The sequence below is a fragment of the Acanthaster planci genome, linkage group LG06, assembly GCF_054643075.1.
Source record: "Acanthaster planci isolate LZ-2023a linkage group LG06, COTS_SCS, whole genome shotgun sequence".
Lineage (NCBI taxonomy): Eukaryota > Metazoa > Echinodermata > Asteroidea > Valvatida > Acanthasteridae > Acanthaster > Acanthaster planci.
The window spans coordinates 20,375,554-20,397,368 of record NC_141782.1 but is presented as its reverse complement, the minus strand read 5'-3'; the positions used below and the strand labels follow the sequence as shown (position 1 = coordinate 20,397,368).

The 21,815-nt window shown below is 42.8% G+C and overlaps 2 protein-coding genes across 3 annotated transcripts; one reads left to right on the top strand and one right to left on the bottom strand.

Moving 5' to 3' along the window:
- On the top strand, positions 1 to 10,255 carry LOC110981335 (uncharacterized). Its single transcript, XM_022238843.2, has 6 exons — positions 1 to 510; positions 3,147 to 4,562; positions 4,660 to 4,779; positions 4,944 to 5,054; positions 6,208 to 7,521; positions 7,853 to 10,255. Exons 1-6 carry the CDS (start codon positions 360 to 362, stop codon positions 9,202 to 9,204), a joined length of 4,464 nt encoding a protein of 1,487 aa, XP_022094535.2. The 5' UTR covers positions 1 to 359; the 3' UTR covers positions 9,205 to 10,255.
- On the bottom strand, positions 9,399 to 21,640 carry LOC110981336 (palmitoyltransferase ZDHHC3-like). 2 transcript variants are annotated; one of them, XM_022238844.2, is made up of 8 exons: positions 21,559 to 21,640; positions 20,366 to 20,564; positions 19,118 to 19,303; positions 17,677 to 17,822; positions 16,846 to 16,921; positions 14,800 to 14,881; positions 14,164 to 14,297; positions 9,399 to 12,319 (listed from the first exon to the last, which is right to left on the bottom strand). In XM_022238844.2, exons 2-8 carry the CDS (start codon positions 20,522 to 20,524, stop codon positions 12,155 to 12,157), a joined length of 948 nt encoding a protein of 315 aa, XP_022094536.2. In that variant the 5' UTR covers positions 20,525 to 20,564; positions 21,559 to 21,640; the 3' UTR covers positions 9,399 to 12,154. The 2 variants fall into 2 exon arrangements, with proteins under 2 accessions (XP_022094536.2, XP_086993982.1); XM_087137856.1 differs by lacking the exon at positions 21,559 to 21,640 and adding an exon at positions 19,805 to 19,986 and having other exon boundaries at positions 20,366 to 20,498.
- Between the last annotated feature and the right edge of the window lie 175 nt (positions 21,641 to 21,815).

The following is a 21,815-nucleotide window of genomic DNA, read 5'->3' as shown; positions in this document are numbered from 1 at the left end:
GTTGGACGTATATTTTAGCGGTAGTGTATCCCTTGACTTTTGTCACGGAAGGAGTAGGCCTACCTTGTTTCTTGTTTACTCAGCTTTCGAAATAATTTATTTGGGGTTAAAGGGGTCTGAAAGTTCTACCCTGTGTGGTACGGAAATCGAAATCATAACACAATCAAGCCTTGGAGTTGATCGCAAGCTGGCACGGTCCTGTCACTGACCCCTCAGGTGACCAGGGTACGGTATTCTTTTCCGGGAAGTAATCGGCTGGGTGTGTGTCGCAACTCGCATCGATACGAGCCCTCGGCACGCGTTTGCCAGTCAATTCGCAGCAGCGATCGACAGCTGGCCACACATGTGTTGTCAGTAGGATGTGCATGGCTCCCAGATGGTCTGCAATTGAAGTAAAAACGAACGGTAAAAAGGCTGAAAGATCTGAGTTTTCTAAACTCAGGAATCACAGATTTGCGATGGAGTGGAAACTGGCCTTATGCTGTCTTTTAATGACCATCACGAAGTCTGGTAAGTTTGTTCTTCATCGTTTGTTGCATTTTTTAAAATCCATTTTAAATGGGATCATATTGCATATCACGGTCCATGTTTGATGGTTTTTTTTTTCTGAACGCATTCGACGCACTGATGATCCGAACAGTGACATGACACAAGTAAGATTTTATTCACATGCCTAGTTTCTCGAAAGGAACTGTTAGTTGGACGCCGCTATAAGAAACAAGACAGGGTCCGCACAAAATGTTTGGTATCAAGGACCGATCTAGGGGGCCAATTGGCGCCTTGCCCCTGAGAGAAAAAAGATCAAACAAATGTTCTTCTTTTTATAAATAAGGACGGAAGGGCGATTTTTTTTGGTCTATTGCATTCCCCTTTCTCCAAAAGGCGTGAAAAGTCTTAAAATGTAGCCTCATCCATGGGGACAAAAAAAGGGAGAAGTTTGGCCCTGAGAATTCGGTTCTCGATCTGTACGCTTTTTCCGTCATTCGGTACAAAGGTCGTTCGGTATAGCGATTTTCAGTCGCCGATGCCACTGTTCCCGGCTCTGACCCGCTAAAATATGCGATGGCTTGCTCCACGAATCTTTCTGTATGAGGACTTTGTCAAAAATAAATCACAGCTGCCTAAATTCGTGCATTTTGTTAAATGTATGTTCGCATCCTTCCACAGCAAAACGATTGAAACAGTGTGTTAGGTCACAAAAGCTGATCTGCTATATATGCATCTTCCGCATGTCTTGAGTTTTTTCGAGGAAAAAATCCATGCCTTTGTAGCGGTAACCAGAACCAAGATTTCTCTGAATCACAGTCATCCGTGTTGCACGAGCGTACTTGGCGATTGCGACCAATTTACATCTACATGGCCGAATGTGCAAGTACACAAACATGTTGCATGTCCATCGTTCTTCCTTGGCGAGAGACCCCAACTTGTTGAATAAATCAACAGTCAAACATGTTTATTTTATTGAAAGCAAATTTTCAATGCTCGGTAAAAGTGCAAGGAAAATTCAGGAGCCAAGATAAATATTCGGTAGGATGATCAGTATATGGCAATGCTTGACAGTACGTCAAAGTTATGCGACCAACAAACCAACGATTTCAAAACGCCGCATGCATGTTTGCCCGCCGAGTTGGCTACGCTTCTGATTTTAAAACTTGATGCCCCTCATCACAGCAGTCAAAAATTGATTTTCAACACCCCTGTAGTCTTCAATTCTTTAACAAAATTTCCTAACTTAAAGGTTTCAAATGGAAACAAGAAGTATCGGGGTCCGTTGCTATGCACAAAGGGTCGTGCGACGCGCGTGGGCGCAGTGCATCCCCGTATGGCGGTTTGGATGGTTTGAACTGTGGGGTGCAGACTACTCTAAGAGGGTGACATGGGTATTTGTCGCCGGGCCACGTGATCATTATGGGCCAATAAAATATAGTATTCAAGACAGTGGTAGAACAATTTTTACTGATAACCACTGAATGATAAACATTATTCAGGGGAAAAGAAAGATTGGAGAAATCCGTTTTCCCCGAGGCTATGATATCGCACACTATCGACAAGAGCTAAGATGCACAATACATAGAGATGTTGTGAACGTCTCATGCAAAGCCACTTTATGTTGAACTAGACATCGCATCGGTACTGCCAGACCCATGCACATTCTCCCTGAACTTTTTTTTCCTAGATTGGTTCTAGACTTTGCAAAACAAAGACCTTTGCAGGCGACCATTCCCTGCTGAAGCACAGCTTGGTGCGTTGTTTTGTTACTCCACGTGAGACTGTGAATAAGATTGCACTCTCGACCCGCTCTCTCACGGCCATTCACCCTCAACCGACTAGAGACTGTGTAAACAGTTTTTCCTCATATCTTTGTCACCCAGGGGCGCATCTAAACCATTTCGGGGAGGGGAGAGCTTTGGTTTGGGGGAGAGAAAAAAACAAAAATTGGGATTTTTTTCATGTAACCTTTTAATTTAGCGGCTGTTCACAGGTTTTTTGAATGAGGTAGAAAGAATGCCTTTCATTATTTTTCATTTAAAAAATTCAAAACAATTGGCTCCTTTTCGAGGGCCATGACCCCGTTGCTCCCCCATCACTTAAAGGTCAGATCCCCTACAGTTTTGAGAAACATCTTGTCTCGAGTTTGTACGACTCTGATGACATCAGACGCATTTGGGTATTTTTTTGAGGGAAAAGTTTTTTCTTCATTCAGTAGTTTTGCATAATTACGAATGATTGGAAAACTACTATGAGTACACAATACACAAATTATTCCTGGGTGTTTTAATGTTCTGACTTACATACACTTGGGTGGAAAATACCTTTTTCTTGTTTTTCGCCTGCAAAACCATCCCATTCTGCCCGTTCTAGAGCCATGCCTAAAACTGCGTGTAATGAAACTATAAAAGATTGTGAGAACCAATGTTTTAACTAGGAATTGATATGAAATTACCTGGGTGAAAGGTAACCAACTGTTGAGAAGAAACTGGGACCTACACATGAGCACTGAATTCGATGTTTTGGCCACCTTTGGACACCGACGTATTTATTCTTTTAGAAATGCCGAAAGTGATGGGTTTTGTGTTGCTCAGAATTAGCATAAAACCACCGGCTTGTTTCTGACTCCATTGATTTTATATGTTATTTATTGACAGACGCTGCCAATGACTTACCTGTCACCAACGTCGGAAGGATCTTCTCTTTTCTGGTCCCTGGCAACGGTGTCAGTCAAGGCGACGGCCCACTCCTGTCTATCACAGCTCCAACAACATCTGAAGAAGTCCCCACACACGTCCGCGTGGTCGTCCCCAGAGCTGAGTTCTCCACATCTGTCTCCATAACCCCTGGTACCACTGGTGCGGTCCAGTTGCCACCCACAGCCGTGGGTAGGGATACCGGGCCACAGCAAGGCACCGTGAGATTGGAGGCCAATTCGCCAGTAACGATTCAGGTGATGGTCCATGTGCACACGGGCAGTTCATCCTCGGAGGCCTTTCTTGCCTTGCCCTTGGAATCTCTAGGTATGGAGTACATCGCCTCGTCCACAACTACCAGCATTCAGTTAAATGCAAATGACCAATCCCGTGCCATGCTTACCATCACTGGCGTGTGTGATGGCACAAGTGTGTCGATAAAAGCAGCCCAACCCGTGACTTATCAGGGTGTAGTCTACAAAATGAGACGCACGTTGCGCGTCATGTTGGACAATGGGGAAAGTGTCCAAATTGAAGCCACTGGACAGATCACAGGCACACGCATTACCAGTGATAAACCAATCGCTGTGCTTTTGGCAACCACATGCCCTGCTGAAGCAGACGATGAACACTGCTTCTATTCGGTGGAACAACTTTCTCCGGTTTACGCACTGGGAAAACAATTCCTCGTGGCGCAGCTAGTGACTGGCAGGGATTCCGATGTCGTTGACGAGGTTCTTGTCTTAGGTACTCGAGCAGGTACTACGGTTGAGATCCCAGGTCATGGGATGAGCCGTAGGCTGGGCCGAGGCGAACAGTGGCGTCTACCCACTGTTCATACCGACGCCCCATTATTCCTTGAAGCAGACAGACCAGTCCAGGTGACATTATATTCGACTGCACTGGACGGCATAGGTTGCTCTCCTCAACAACAAAGCTGCAACAGCCGTTTTAAAACAATGACGGTCGTACCGCCCCTGGAGCAGTTCACCAACCGTGCTGATTTCACCGCTTGGAGCACAGAAGAAATAACATCAGGTGCTGTCAAGGCAGAGTTTCAAAACTTCGTAACAATTTTGGCGAACTTTGCTTGTGATGATCTTGCTCCAGGACTGGTGTCAACCTCTGGCTCATCAGCGAACACCACGTGGGTAAAAGAAGCTGTGCCAAACAAAGTAGGCACGTGTGTGCTGAGAACAGAAGTTCAACCAGGGACTCTACGCATAGACGCTGAACTACTAGGCAGCAGTGAAGTTCAGTTTGCAGTGCTACTGTACGGGGCGACTGACCTTCTCGCCTACTCGTTACCAGTGACGACGGGCGGGAATCATCTGAGATACATCTCGCGGGAAATTGAAAGACACGAGTGTACAATGGGTAAGAAAACTGTATCTGTTCTCCCAAAATCTAAACTTGCACGTTTAATTATCATTTGTCGAGAAATTTACAGACACACATCGTTGTTTCTCGGCAGAGTCCTATGATCCGTGTAAAGAGAACCCATGTCAGCACAGTGGGAATTGCATCACGGATGGCAACGGATATCGATGCAGCTGTATAAGCCCCTATTACGAGGGAACACACTGCGAAACAGGTAATGCTTCAATGGTGTCCTTCAACGCATTAAAAGCCTTCGATAGGTGTCGCCGAAGAGTAACCTCCCAGCATTGCTTTTGCAGTGCTACCCAGTTTTTGCTGAAATTAAAAATCTGAAAATTCTGTGACATAGGCGAATTTACGTTTGCTTATTTTTCTTAGAGGTCGACCTGTGCTCTCTGGAGGTCCCTCTGTGTTTCAACGGTGGTACTTGCACCAAAGATCAGGGGTGTTTATGCCCCCTTGGCTGGGCTGGAAGATATTGTGAGCGAGGTAAGGATACGTGCATACCAAATGACAAACTGCGCATTAACCCATCGGAGGAACGTGAACAAACAGTCAAATGGCTTGGGAGTCTGTGAATTGACAGACACTTTTGACATGCTTGATACAACCACAGAGGAAGGACACAGAAGGAGTTTGAACTGCCCGGGCTGTAACATCTGGCCGATTACCGCTTTCTGGCATGCCTGGTATGTCCATAGCCAGAGCGTGGCGAACGCTTGCTACACACCATCTGTTCACAACCACGAAACCCCTTTGTACCCTATGGTCGCCGCCGCAATTTGTCACTGGTCATCCACATCCTTAAAACTTTGTGCACTTTGTGCACAGGCATAGGAAATTGAATATTCATGCTTTGTTGGTGCTTGGTATAATCTCCGACAACATCAAATTTAATGCTTGCGCAGCTACTTGCATTACGCAGTGTGCCCTAAATTCGTAAGTGCAGTCATTGCCCTTAATGAGCTCTGTCTGCTGGAGTTATTTTAGGAATAAATAGCCCGGTTGTTTACAAGATGTTGTGTTTTGTTTGAATCATTTTTATTATGGCATTTGTACAAAAGCGTATTTTATGAGATTTCACGATCACTCCCTGTGATGAAATAGCATATTTTGTTCCTAATGAACTAGGCTTTCCAGTAGTAGTGAACATTTTGTTGGCCAGTCTTGGTAAAATTCGTTCCAAGTCTTTGAACAATGATGTATCGGACAGAGGAGAATAAAATTACAAACTTTGCATGGATAATGGAAGAGTGTATCAAAGTTTATTTACGATGACAAAAGTAGGTCTAATTTCAGGGATTTTTCCCCTCTCTATTTCCTGGTCAAAGCAATAATTTGTATTTAATCGCAAGCAAAAAACTACAAGTATTGCTGGGATATTACTGGCCCCGCTTGTCCGGCTAAGATGCAGGCAGTAATTAGTCATTTTTGGAATTTTTTCTATTATTCGTCTGACTCGGCGGTGACCATCATTGAACACTTTGAAGTGCCCGAGTTGCAACTCCTATGTCCTTCCTCTATATTACACAACACTCAATTGACAGAATGCAATCTCATCCTGAAGATTACAGTTCAGAGCTCCTGCTATATGTTTTTGGTGTAACGCATACTCTCTGTTCTTTGACTTAATCCACTCTAGATATTAATTCCAAAGCAGCTTCTTCCACTGGAAGAGAATTTGTGTTCACATTCATGGAGCATTCCACCCCACGACGAAGCCCTTCCATTCTCGTTTCAACGAGTGGCAACAGCAACACTTTTGTCAACGTGAGCATACCAGTTGGTGGTTTTATGGAGACATTCGCGATTCCGCCAAATCAAGTCAAGATGATAGAGCTTCCGACGGAAGCATTATCTATTGGCTCTCGCCGACAGTATAGCGGAGTATTGGTCAATGCTAGTCAAGACATCAACCTCATTGGCTTTCATAACAGTATTACCCCAGGAGATGGGTTTCTTGCATTACCCGTGCACGCCCTGGGAACCCAGCACTATGTGATCGCAGCTCGCCAGAGAAAGAAACGCCCTGCTGAAAAATCCCAGTTGGCAATTGTTGCTGCTAATGATGACACGAATGTGTACATTAGAATACATGTGCCAGTTACATTTGAAGGACGAGTCTATGCAGCCTACAGCTCTATCATTACCAATCTACAGAGGTTAGAGGTCGCGCAACTCCAGAGCCAATATGATTTAACCAAGGCAGAGGTCTCTAGTGATGGGCCAGTCGCAGTGCTTTCTGGAAGCACATGTGGCTACACCATGTATGAAGAAACCGATCGGAAGAGCTGCAGCTTCATGGTAGAGCAGCTTCCTCCAACTCAGTCATGGGGCAAACGCTTTCTCGTATCACCCTTCCTAGGTAATACCAATGGGGAAACTACTATTAGAATTATCGGGGGTCCCAAACAAACCATTTTTACAGCTGGACGTACCCATCCAGGATATCTGTATGATGGAAGCATGGAGGAACGGTACATCACTCAACCAACTTACATAATAGCAACCAAGCCTGTGCTTGTGGTGGCCTTTTCTGTTCAAGCGACCTCTGACTGTTCCGGCAAGACCAGCGACTGCCAGATAGTGTCAGTGCCCACCATGTCAGTTGTACCTTCTCTGAATCAATTCACAAGCTCGGCTGTTTTCACCACTCCCTCCGCCGTCAACACCTATTCCATTAGGTACAAAAATTATGTCAGCATAATATCTTCAGACTGTTCAGATATCAGGCTTTCTCAACCTTCCGAAGTTACTGGAGAGAAGACCAACTGGGATACAATTGTCAACATACCAACCACTGATCTGTGTATGGTTGGCAAGGAGATTGATCCTGGCCAGTACCGAGTTGGTGCAGAATCAGGAGAGGTAATCTTTTCATCCAAGCTTTATGGCTTCAACAACTATGGCAGTGCTTATGGATTTCCCCTGGCTCTTGGCGGACATAGCGCTGAAGGTAATATTCAGTACTGTGTAGACAATTTAGGGTGTCCAGGTAATGTTGAAACAAGTTCACTGTGTATCACTTAAATTCAACTGGTACACTGGACAAAGTTTTAACTGAAAACACCAAACAATTTTACTTTAAATGTTACATTTTGTGCGATTCAGACTATAATCATAGTATTTAAAAGGTTGGGATAGAGTCACATGATTGAGGAGAAAGCGTTGACACTACATGACACAGAAACAGAAATACACATCCAGAACATCTTTGTGTGATAAACCTGACATTGGTAGTAATATGTTGTTTCAAAACTGAATTTTCTGTTGTTGCTTTCTCACAGGATTTGTGAAGTTGTCATCTGGCACTGCAGGAAAGGAGTTCATTCTGACGTTTATATCAGGTGGTAATTATTGGCCCACTGAAGGCCCGAGATTACTCATCACAGGGTCAACCCAAGCAGCGAAAACTGAAGTCACAGTAACAGGTACTGGTTTGGAGAGAGCCCTGACGTTAGGCCCATATGAGACACAAGTTGTTGATATCCCACCTACATTGATTGCTGTGAATGGGCATGAGCCTTACCCTGATACTGCCATTCATGTGCGTTCGTCTCATGACATCATGGTGTATGGAATGAACGATGCGTATGGCACTGACGAGGGGTATGGAACTTTGTCAGATGGCTTCCAAGCACTTCCTGTTTCCGTGCTTGGCAGGGAGTACTTTGTTGTGACGTCTTGGCCAACCTACCAGCATTATCCGACACGCTTCATGCAGTATGTCATCATAGGCATCCATGATGGCACCAGGGTGGACATCAACTTAAGAGCAGCAGTGTGGTTTGACGGCGTTGTGGTCTACGGTGGTGCCATGAAGACCATCACACTAAACAGATTACAAGTGGCATACTTCAAGTCCTACAATGATCACACCGGAACACACGTGATCAGCACCAAGCCAGTTGCTGTCATATCTGGGACAGATTGTGGATTTGCCCCGAGGTATTCCAATGACGGACCCCTGGACTATCCTTGTGATCATCAAGTGGAGTTTTTGACACCAGCTGAAAGATGGGGACACACCTTCCTGCTTGCCACCTTACAGGGCTACAAAGGTGGTGATATCTTTGTCAAAACGCAAGGCCTACATCCTTACTCCTCTGTAAAGCTGGGATCTGGGGGCAACACACAAATGTTTAACACTCCGTTTACCTTTAATGTCGGCCATCGTGGATATGTGAATCAAACTGTGGCTAGAAGTAGCATGCCTTTAAGCGTCAGCGCTTTCACAATCTACCAACCCCTCCTGAATTGCATAAATGAGAATGGATCATGCCACGGCCATAGTCGGCCAGTGCTGTTCACTATACCTCCCGTGGAGAACTTCCAAAAGAGGGTGATATTCCCCTCGTACAGGGTCCGAGGAGCCGAAGATATGGCAAGCTATGCCGATATTTACACCAACTGCTCAGAGGCAGATTTTGTACTTGTCAATGGGGCTCGGCAGAGGTGGGACTACCCACTGGAGGAGATCGGGGAGACTGGGTACTGCGTCTTGAGACTTCAACTGGCTACTGATGAGACTGCCACATCTTACGTGGTGGAGTCTTCCTTGGAGACTGGAAAACTTGGGGTGATCACGTATGGTTTCAGCACTCAGTCAGGGTATGCCTTCCCAGGAGGGTTTGCATAGGTAAGCAGTTTAGCTATTAAAGCTACTAAAATAACTGAGAAAAAAGGGAGGGGAAAGTTTTACCCACCTGCCCACCCCAATTTATTTTCAACATGATGGGAAGCACAACCATTTTGTTAGTCATGGGGACACCTGTATGCATCTTTTGCTGAAACCCAGAATTGAGTACATATTTTTTTCTTAATACACGTACGTGCATCTCCATACATTTAATTTCCTCTTTTTTAAATACAAGTGCGTACAACATATTTTTCGACCAAGGTTTTTGTGATTTCATCACTTGGGAAATCGGCAACAGGATTTGATACATACAGATTTAGAAACAGATGCAAATTATACACATTTCATAAGCACAATATACAAACCATGACATAATGAATAAAATACATACTAATTATAACTAACTCTAGATGATATACCTTTTGTGTTTAAAATTAATGCATAGCAGATACTGTACAAATGAAAAAAATGAAAAAATTGTGTAAAAAAAACTCATGTAAAATTAAAGATAGCCAATTACAATCAGTCCTCTCCCCCAATATTTTGTAAAATTGATTAACCGTTACCCCCTACGGTGTATGTAACATCATATTGAAATCGGAGGATTTGGGACTGCTATAAGTTCAATGTACGCATGTTTTCTATGATTGCATGGCTATATTGGGTGATAAGAGCCAACACCAGCCTTTCTCATGGTTTTTTCCATCATAGCATGTGATGTAACTTGTACATGTCTTTTCCCACCCAACCAAGTGCTATGTTATGCACAGTACATCAGCACAGATTTATTTCATTCTTGAAATGGAAACATTGAAAGGCCATTATAATACTTGTGAATATCACAGGCAAGTAATTGCAAACAGAGGAGAAATGGTTGCCAAGAATCTTGAAATCTGCTTTGTCGGCATAGGCAAAAACTTGTCACTGGAAGCCTACTGGGTTTCACTTCATCATAAACAGTGTATTGTTTTCTATCATAAATTGTTTGGTTTTATGTTTCCTGTTCATCGTACTGCCGTGTTAAATGCTTAACAAACAGAAATCATCAGAATTTTTGTTTCCCATCATGAGACTCATTTCAAGACTATTGGTTTGGAGATAGTTTTATTATGGTTTCAAGGTAATTTAATCTTACTGTTAGCTCATTTATTATCAGTTAGGTTTTCCTTGGAGAAAACGTGGCTTGGAAACAGTGACTTGCCTGGTGAAAAAAGTGGTCTTTTGAACTGGTGGCAACAATCCTGGGCCAAGTTCGACCTGAGACCATTTTGTCAACCACCAATAGATGTTAGCTGGTACCCAGAATATAGTTTATGCAGAGGCTACCTGGCAATATCAAGCAGTAGTTGACAAATGGTCGCTGATCTAACTTGGCCCTGGTTGTGACTATCTCCTCTATGCACAAATACCCCCTCACAGGTGACAAACACTGAGGTAAGGGTGACTATTGGCACAGTGTGTCTGGGATGAACACAATAGTGATTAGCAAAAATCACTCAGGAATACCCTATGCTTGACACGGGTGAACATGCAGTCGTGTTTTACTGAACAACTGAGGACTATTGTTTCTACAAGTGCTCCTAAAATACAACACTTTCCCATAGACTGACAACAGGCACTTACCACTGAGGAACAAATGACTAACCACTGAAGACAAGGAAACATAATTCATTTCCTTTGTGTTCTGTCCTCTATGGTAAGGTAAAACATTTACACATGAACGAAAGTGTGTTTTCCCTAGGGATGTTGGTAAATTAAAAAACTCCCTTTCTAGAATATGCATGGAGCCAATCCGACCCAAATGTGATAAAATAGAGAACAGTAGCAAAGGACAATGAAATGAATTAATCCAAACTGTCACTGCGACCACGGTCTTTCATCAAAAGTCCTTCACACAATAAATAACATTTTATTCACAAAAGCTATGAGTGCTACATAGAGAAATCACTTATCAAAACTAACGCCCTTGTAGATCAATGTGTCTGTCATTACAGGCACGTTAACATCTGTACTGAAACATGAATGTACAAAATTACTTCAGAGAATCTTAAACAATTTGGTTGGCACCAGTGATGATCCATGCACTTTGAAAAGGCAAATTGATAAACACGATTTAAAAAAAATCCCACATTTCAATTTTTTTTTTCAATATTATTATTAAATGACCTGGGGTAAATATTTCAGCAATTAGGGATCCTTGATTTTATTCAAATGTGAAAATGATTTTATTTAACAACCAATCCAAATTTCATTCCCTCAACGAAGGCAAATCCCACTTTTTGCTGACAAAAAGAGAAAAATTTGTGCAAAAGGCTGACATTCTATGACAAAAATTAAAAATAAATGGCACTGAGGTGTTAAAACTGACGTGATCCATTTGAACATGGGGACACCCTGTATTACCTTCCTAGATCCAAGCATGGAGGGGGGGTTGAGGAGAGGGGAAAATGCCAAAAATCCACTCTTATTTAACCTTCAAAGAGCCAGATTATTTTTGCCCAGCTGTGAGTTTTGGCCCACCAAGAACTCAGCTGTCCCATCTTCCAAAACTCAGCATGTAAAGATATTCCTTATCATTACAAATGTGAATTTTGAACTCAATCAGACGTATGGTTTTGTTGTTACCGTCATTTGAAGTTCAAGGCTACATGCGTGCTAGCCTGCATGCATTGAGCACTGCAGTGGAGAAAGTATACAATTTTGACCCATGGCTCTTTTATGGTTAAGGTAAACTTAATGGCCATTGAAAGTTGAAGTAAGAGGATTGTGCCATTGATTTCCTACAAAAGTAATAGATTCTTACAGGTGTGCAGAAATTATACAGAAGTTGAAGGATTCAGAAATATGAGGGTTAAAGAAAGCTACTTTCAAGAGTGCCCTTGGAACTTAGTGTTAGCAAAAACACTTATCTTCTGTGGACTACCACTGGACTCTATACTGCTTGGCCTAGTCATACACTGTACATGTACGGTTCCTCTTTACCCCATTTGATGTCCGGGGAGGCAAACGGACTCAGCCAAGCCAGGGACATCCTCTGGCCAAAGACTGACTTCATGGATGCACAGCGTGTCTTCTTGACCCAGGTTGGTTTTTCACGCTTCAGTTGCTCAATGCCCTGACACAGAAAAAACAAGTGGCATGGAATTTGGCAGCCATGGAGAAAAGCTGTATGTTGTGTCAACTGATTCGGTTAGGGGTCATCCATTTTTGTCATTTTCACGAGAGTACAAAGCGTACGCTGGGGGAAGGGGTGAATTGGTTGCGTACGCTTTTAGAACCATGTAAAAATTACGATTATCATAGACCGGCCAACTATCACCGCAACTATTACGTGTGTGCAGAGAGTGCTCAGGACTCTGATGTATCATTCATTACAACCTTAGGCAATGGCTATTTCTTAACCACTCGACGATTTTGCCTGGTGTCACATATAAAAAGTACATACATAAGTACCAGGCAAAATTCACTAACGTTGAAGTCACAGCCACACGTGAAACAGTCTTTGAGCACCCCCAAAGCTCCGCTACATCGTGCATGCTATGAGATTTGGTACCCAGACACAAGTGTATTTTACAGTTTATTTATGTACGCATTTTCCCTTGTGTGGAAAGGTGCCCTGCTGAATGCACAGCGTGCTTGATACACGCAAGTTTGTACATGTACATACACACAACGATGCAAATGATCATTGTAACTTTTTATACGCTTTTGTGAAGAGGAAAATAAATCAAATCAGTGGTACATTTTCTGACTGCTATTCCTGGACGCAAAAAAAATGGACACTTTTATTTTAAGAAAAAAGTATCTGTCCATTGGGCAATTTGTCCTTAATTATTACTTGGAAAAAGGAATTTGTCCCGGGCAATTGGAAAATTGCAAATGTCGATGCCTGTCATGGACATTGTTTTTCCTACTGCCACTATTCTCTGGTCGTCTACTGCACTGCAATGGATCCTCAGGCACCAAACCAAAAACCAAAACTGAGGTAAAAACCAAAACTGAGGTAATAACCACAACTGAGGTAAAAAACCAAAACTGAGGAAAAAACCAAAATTGAGGTAAAAACCAAAACTGAGGTAAAAACCAAAATTGAGGTAAAAACCAAAACTGAGGTAGTAACCACAACTGAGGAAAAAACCAAAACTGAGGAAAAAACCAAAATTGAGCTAAAAACCAAAAATTGAGGTAAAAACCAAAACTGAGGTAAAAATCACACCTGAGGTAAAACCCAAAACTGAGGTAAAAACCCCAAACTGAGGTAAAAAACCAAAACTGAGGTAAAACAAACCTAAACTGAGGTAAAAAACCGAAACTGAGGTAAAAACCGAAACTGAGGTAAAAACCAAAGCTGAAGTAAAAAACCAAAGCTGAGGTAAAAAACCAAAGCTGAGGTAAAGTGAAAAGTTGATGCATACTCAGACAAAGGCATTGTAAGGAAACCCTAAAATACAGTGAGGTCAATCGCAATTCACGGCATGATCTTGGGGTAACTTGTGCTACAATATGGTCCCTGCAATACATGGGGTTGTATTGCATGCTAATGCTACACCAGAATGTGGTGGCAGTCATCCTCGGACTCCTCCATTTTTGTTTTTGTATGAAATAAAGAGGCCACTAGAGGTGGCAAAACCTTAAAAGCAAAGCTTGTGTCAGGCATGCAATTACAAGAAACAGACAACACAATACAAAAGAAACAACAAAATACAAACAGGGAAAACGTTACAAAATGAGCAGCAAATAAAAATAATGATGAATACAACGGCTACAGGAGGGGGTTACATAAACTTAATCACACATCAAACTAGGACCCTGGAGACTAGGACACATGAAATCTATTGCATAAGATGAAATAAGAAGGAGTCATGGTGACTTCATCTATTTTGTGCGTGGCAACGGGCGAGCACTAAATCAGAACATAGTAATCAATGATCTAAGCACCTTCACTGCTGATTTACTTACCGTTTCATCAGTACAAATGGAATGGATCTGAGTACCAAACATGATGGCCGTGAAGAGCGAGAACAGTAAGGCTTCAAAAGTCAAGATCATAATGAGGACGACCGTCGCCGGGGAAGAGAAGTACAGACACTCGGCTGCCAAAAAAAAATCATATAAAAACATGTTATTGCAGCTGGGATGTCATATATTGTTCAACTATTAAACCTTTTGAGTTGATGACATGATTGTACCGAGCACAAGAGATGACATTCATTTGGAATAATGCAGTTGATAAAACCAAAACACGTGAATTTTCGAAATTGGTTGTTCATGGAATTCGAACCTTCTGTGGTGAGCAGAACATTCGATTCAATTTAAATCTTGATTATTAGTCACATGATTTGTAAAATGAACAAATTAGAAGGTACCAATGAAAAATACTCAGTTAACATCAAAAATAATCAGAGGGGTCTATCTACTTTGCCTGAAATTCACTTTTTTCACACTTTGTTAAGTTTCATTCACTGTTTTTCAATAACTCTTTCAAAGTACAAACTGATGTGTAAAAAAGAAAATTTAGTTGTCCAGTTTTTCCCATGAAGGCAACTTGGCAGGCCCTGGTTCAATACCTTTACGAATAACCCAACTGCCACTTACGTCCCCACTGTGACCGAACGCACCAAAAGCAGTGGAAGAGAACCATTATGATAGCATGGAGAGACATCAACATGATGTACAGCTGCACAGAGGGAGGGAAGAAAAGGTCCAAGATGATCAAGATTCTCACAAAAAACTTCCTAATTCCCCATTCTGTTGGTTTTGGCTAGAAAGCTTCTATAATCCTCCAAAAGTCAGCACGGCACACCCCCAATACTTCACAAATTTAGGACATCGAGCTCTGTACATGTCGATTTATCCACTCTACTAACAAGACCTCCTTCACCAGCAAAAAATGAAGGTCAGTGGGAAACACGTTGGTGGGCAAAAGGTTGGTGGGCAAAGGTTGGTGAGTATTAGGTTGGTGGGCATTAGGTTGGTGGGCAAAGGTTGGTGGGCATCAGGTTGGTGGGCAAAAGGTTGGTGGGCATCAGGTTGGTGGGCAAAAGGTTGGTGAGCATTAAGTTGGTGGACAATAAGTTGATGGGCAATAGGTTGGTGGGCAATAGGTTGGCAGGCAATAGTTTCCATTGGTATCTAGCTGCCTATACAAAGACTATACATTTCAATAACGATGAGCCAGCTTGGTATTCCAACAGAACATGCCCAAAATGAAGCCCAATCCAGGTCATTCAAGGAACAGCTATACATGTACTTGAATGCAAGATCTGCCTAATCCGCCCCGAGCTGAAGTCCACCCCCAATCGGCAAAAAAAAAGACAACTGGTTACAACGAGGTTCTTTCAGCGTTCTGTGTGCACACAAAAAAGACCATACACGCCGAAATTAATTAGTTACGCGTACTGAGCGTGCTCCACATCAAATGTGCATCTACTTGCGCGCCTCAAGCCGTGTCTATGCGGTGAGTACCCCAAAAAAGCAGGCCCTCTTTTGTTCCGCTTGGAGTGGATTAGCACAGCTACAGCCATACGCTTACTGGCACACATGCTTTGTTGTAAATTACCTCATCTTTCTTGAGTACCAAGCTCGCTCGTTGGTCTCACACACTCCATGCTACATACCCACCAACCTATGCAGACACATGACGTGTCCAATCCAAGTGTTGTTGTTGCCATGTGACAACACACTGTCTCTTGTTCATGGATAGAGCCAATGATAATCAATCAAGACTGCAGTGAACCAACAGTATTTCTGTATGCTTAACCACCTGCTGCCGGGGAGTCTGGTTTCGGAGACGTTGGCTTTATATGCACAGACAGGGTGCCCGAAATCAGACAAAGGGAACTGGACCTTGTAACAAAAGACTGTACTTGGAACAAAAGACCGAGCTGCTGGGAATTTCCAACATTTTTTCAGTTGTCAATAGCGGAGGAAATCCATCAATGTTTTGAAAGATTATAACACTGTTTGTGGCATTCAGTGCAAGCAGATTACCACCAGGAACAAAAGCACTCAGGCGGTGAGTGATACAATACCGCTGCACGCTAATCTGGCCCCAATAGAAAAGACGTCAGAGGCGCACTGTGTCGGTTTTGGGAACAAAAGAAAATTACATAACATCACACAATTTGGGTCTTTTTACAAGGCAGCAGGCCCCACTGAAATACTCGGGCATCAATAAATGTTGTCTGTCAGATTAGAGTAGCCCAAGACAGTCATTCATGTGGGTGTAAATGTCCAGTAAATGAAGTTATGAATTTGTAAAGAATTTTGAAAACAGAAAAAAATGAAAAATCACCCGGCCCAGCAGAATCAACATGGATAAATGGCCCAGCAGGAAGTGGTTAAGGCCAGTTCACACTTAAGGCAAGTGCAAAAGCACTAAATTCTACATCAAGAGATGCTCACAACAAAGTTGCTTTAGCTGAAATACATGTACAACAGATTTTTGCAATTTCATAGTGCGAAAATTTGATCTGATGTTACAAAATCGCATTCATGATCAAGTATGAGCTGGCCTTTTGGACCAAAAATTCAATGCCAGGCCCTACATTCCACCCATTACTGAAAAATAAGAATTGGATTTGGGTGGTCTTCTGTTGTCAGTATAATACCGAGAGAGAAACTTGTCTTGCTAGTACCTACCGTAAATAAGACAAAGTACTTTTGGTTGCTTTCACCCACACAATTATTTACCCATGGACAGTGATGGTCCATTTTCCTGCGAGAAAAAAAATGAAGAGCAATTATATTTCCAAAAGAGAAAATGTTCACCCATTTCCACGTAGACAAAACAGGGTTATGAAGTTTCCTCTGCATGAAAAAGTAAATACTGCTTGCAGCGTAGGTATCTGCAGCAACAGGATGCAGTTTTGAAAATTTGGCTGTGGTCAGGATGAAATCGTTACGCCCCAAGAATAACGTCAGTCCCAACTATAATTAAGACAATCCCGAATACAGTGCTGCAGTCTGGCTTGCCTGATTGCGGTTGGCAAATTTGGATTGAAAATTTCTCAACCTTCAGGATTTTCCACCTAGCACCTGACAGAATTCATCCAAAATAGGCCAACCTCGCATTTCATCCACAACAGTCATACAAATCAGAAACTGCTGGCATGTATTTCTGCTCCATATAAACATGAAACTGCCACACATCTGCACACTTCATCATAGCTGGGATAGCCCTACTGCAGCACAATGAGCATCAAGCTGGACCAAGAGAGGGGGCTCTTTTTTTAGCAACAGAGGCTTCTTTAGTCGGAACTGAACTTCGCTAGTTCACCAACAGCTAGAAAATGCATGTGACAGGGTAACATCGCTGCTAACCGATTGAATACTCCCGACCAACGAGGCTCTTCTCAATCAATAAGGGTGCTTTTGCTAGAGCCGGATAGTTGGGACTGTCTGAACCCCAGTTGGGACAAATGCTACAATTGGGCATAACAAAATCAAGCAGCTACCGAGCCCGCTACTTACTTGATACATCTCCTACAGATGCTGCAGTGGTGAGCCCTCTCGGGTTTGATGCTGATGCATTTTGGGCACCGGTACACCACCTGGCCTACGGTCAGACCCATGTTATTGATGTGTTCTCGGGTGGCGTTACCCAGAGGTACAGCTCCCTGCAATGACAGTGAGAAATCACTGGTCTGGGCAGTGCATTCAAACATAAAGTGCATTTTGGAAACAGTGGTGTCATTCTTGGGCAAGTACTAAAGATCCCTCTCATTTTACCCTCCACTGTATGGGTGGCCAAAACTTGCAGAGATATCACCTTTGATTGGTATCAGATTTTGACTAAAAATTACACATTTACCAATTTCTTTAAAGAAAACTGAACTTTGTAGCAGTGGTTATTGTTTTGTGTTTCAGCAGCTGCGTGAAATTTTTCTCATTTAGTGAATAATTCTTTTACTTTTGTGCTGACAGCGAGCCGTAGTTTTAACAGCTATTCGTAAGCAAAAACAACAGTGTGACGTAGAAACAGCAGATCCTATGGGCTGACCTGAGGAGATCCTTTGGCCTTCTTGCAAGAAAGTTTTTCGGAATTTGCTAAAAATTCCTATACTAAGTATTACACAAGAAGTATCAAATCCCATGTAACATACTCGTGGCTAGGCTCTATATTTCTGAATCTTCTAAAACTAAGATTCTGAGGATCTCTGAGGGTTAAGTTTAATCCATATATTTGCTATGTAGCAATATCTGCTTGACAAGTTTACCCCTTCTTGGCAGGAATTTCTTTCCGAAAGCCGACTCCAAGAATTCCAACCTCGCTTGGCCACGAAGGCCACCAGCCAAACCGCTAATTCTCGGTTTGTGGCCCAGCATGCTCTGCACGCTTTGAATTACACAGTGAAAAGGCTGATTGTTCGGTGGCATGCGGCACTACTCAAGCTTACACATTCCCATTGCCTCTTTTCAAAGTGGGGACTATTGTGAAGCTGGTAATTATGATGCGAATTCGGTCTTTTCATTTCTGGGCTACACACAAAGACCAATTTAATACCATATACACAAGAGCCAGGGTCTGCCTTCTTTCACCATGTTCGCTCGAGTGTGGCCCGAGAATAATAGCTGAAAAGCGTGCTGAGGATCTGAATTTTTACGGCGTGTCTTAACAAGTCCCGGCGTGAAGGGGTTAAGGAAATTACAAAATAGCCCAATTTGAGAGAGAATGTACAAATCTTTAGTACATTACAAATCAAATGAATCACCAAGAAAAATATCCATGTACGGCGCATCGGTATTTATATGCCAGAGAGCACCTGTTCAGAGCACTCACTGATGAAGGTCCATGGATTGACACATTTAATTGATGGATTGATACTCACTGTGCCTGTCCTTGTGTTAAAATGTTACCTCGCAATCTCAATACCAGGAGAGGAAAATAACTCCGGAAAAATTGCATACTCACGGGGTCGGTCATCATGGCTCGTACGTGGGACACCACTGAGTTGAACGAAAATATGGAGAAGACCACGCCGTTACTTAATGTATAGAAATCTAGCCCCCTGGGATAGAGGAGGCACGTCATAACAGCAAACGACCCATATCCTATGAGTAGGTAGGTAAAGACAGCACAGACAATACCACAGGGATCCTGAAGTGGAAGAGAAAAAGAATGGTAGTTAGAAGATTTAGCTCTCAAAGAAGCCGGCAAGGTGCTCCAGTGCCTCAGTGATACAGACACTGTTTGTTGTGCATAAGAGCCTGGGTTCAAGCCCCGCTACAATAATGTAATTGAAATCTCCTCCCCCCCCCGTTGTTTCTTTCTTTAACCTCTCATTCTAATTCCTTTGTTTACTTTCCAGACATACTTTTGTTTTAGCGAGATTCATACCCTGGAGGATTTTTCAATGAGAAAAGAAGTCTGAGATCCACCCGTTACAGACTTGTCTGGTTCCTTGGTGCAATTGAAGCAGACAATCACCAGATTAAAGTGCTGTACAGATAAATCCAGTGACATGTCACTCACCGACTTCACATGCAAGTATCTGGACCTGTAACAAGCTTAATCAACAACACACAGAGGTCATTGAAGCCACCAGCAGCCATCTTACCATGCCAAATACAACTTTAGGTAATACAAAGGCTTGCCCACCTTTGGAAACAAATTTGTTTGTGGCATTCGCAAGCCAACCATCATCTCTGTATTCAATTCGGTAGAATGGCATCCGGTGGCTTCAGCAAGCATGAACGTAGTGCGAGTCCAGAATTTTCATCATGACGTCCATGTTTCACTGGAAATTCCCCATGGCCTCCATCAAGATGGCGGAAGGCACACTGTTGGTTATAGTACCAAGCAACTGTCACAGAGCAGTCCCTATGTACAATAGTTTCTCCAACTGGGACAGGCCCTTGCAAATGACCAGATATAGCATTACCATGGTTACCGAATTATCTATCGTTGTGGCTATGGGAGACGGGGACAAGTTGCTTTTTAAAGGAATTGAAAGCACTGAAACATTTTTAAAATTACAATACACCAGGTTTCTTGGGTGTAAGGCTTCTTTTTAACGAAAAAAAATGACTGTCCTTTTTTTTTTTTTTGGATAAAAAATTTTGTCCCCCTGGACTGAAAATATGGATACGCCACTGGTCTATAGCCACTACGTTTTTAAAATATACTTGAAACTTGAAGGAAGGATGGTTCTCCCCTTACCGGCACAAACCATTTGTCCTGTATGCCCAGCTTGGCTGGCAGACCACAACACTTGCAGCACCTGTTGGTGACTGCCAATGTCTTCAATTTCTCATTAGCTGCATCGCCATCTACGCTGCCTGTGCTGTCTGGGTGCAGTGGCTCTAGACGCAAGCTCATGACAAATGGCTTACTATCCGCCCCAAGCTAAAGTGCACCCCTAATTGGTGAAAAGAAAGACAGATGGTTACAAGCGGGTTGTTGCATGTGTTCTGCGTGTACGCAAAGACCATACATGCCGGAATAAATTAGGTACGCGTACTCAGCGTGCTTCTCATCAAACGCGCATATACTTACGCGCCTCATGGCGTGCCTATGCTGCGAGTACCAAAACAAACACGCCCTCTTTTGTTCTGCTTGGAACAGATTAAATTACAGCTTTTTGTATGTGCAAATTATCAAGAAGAATGACAGCAAATGAATTACCAAGCAAACTTGGAACTTGGAAGATCAAAAAAATTTACAAACCTATCTTGTTTTTTTTATTGACACACCGTACGGAGAATGAACACACAGTACATTATTTCTGGACTGATTAGTCCAATTTTGAAGCTGGTATGTACATGTAACCAGAAGGAAGCTATGTAACCAGAAGGAAGCTTTACCCCTTGACCAACAGAACTGAGGTCCGACATCTGACGCACTCCCGCGCGAAAGTGGGGTGGACAACGGACCCCACTGTTCTGGGAGTAAAGGAAGCTTGACATACAAGAGCCAAGAACAATGTTGCTTGAAAACAGGCCAATGCATTTTGCCATCTGATATGACCAAGAAAAGAATCAACCTGATCATTTTATTTGTCCATACACATTAGAACAGTAAAACATGTCAAAGCATCAAGCCGTGATACCCTCATCCTCAAACAAACACCAACAAGCGCCCACACCATTCACGTTGTTGTACATGACTCGACGAAGTAATAGCCTGGCGTTAGGCTGCGTGTTGGTTTACTCATACGCGGTAAGCAGATCACGCACGGCGCAGTGACTCATTGCATACCGTGTTATGACCTCTTCGAAAGGACTACTCACTGAAATAAATGGATCAAATTAGACAAAAGTGGACGGGCTAACGAATGTAATACATTTACACATTGGCACTAACAGCGCTTCCTTCCGTGCTTCAAGTTCAACAGAAAAAAATGTAATATTTACCCCGATATATAGAAGTTATAACCACAATACTCGAGCTTGACTCTGCGCTGCAGTGTGTCTGAATGAAGCAAGTGAGCCCTCTATCGATATATCGATCCCGGAAGTTAAATGTGGCAAGAACCACTACAAAAATGGGGTGATGACACCTTTTTTGTTGAGTTGTTAATAAAGCAAATGAAGACAGACCAGGGTCCCAATTGAAGGTTATTAGAATATGTTAGAAATAAAGTGCTTTTAAAAATAATATGTGAATAACA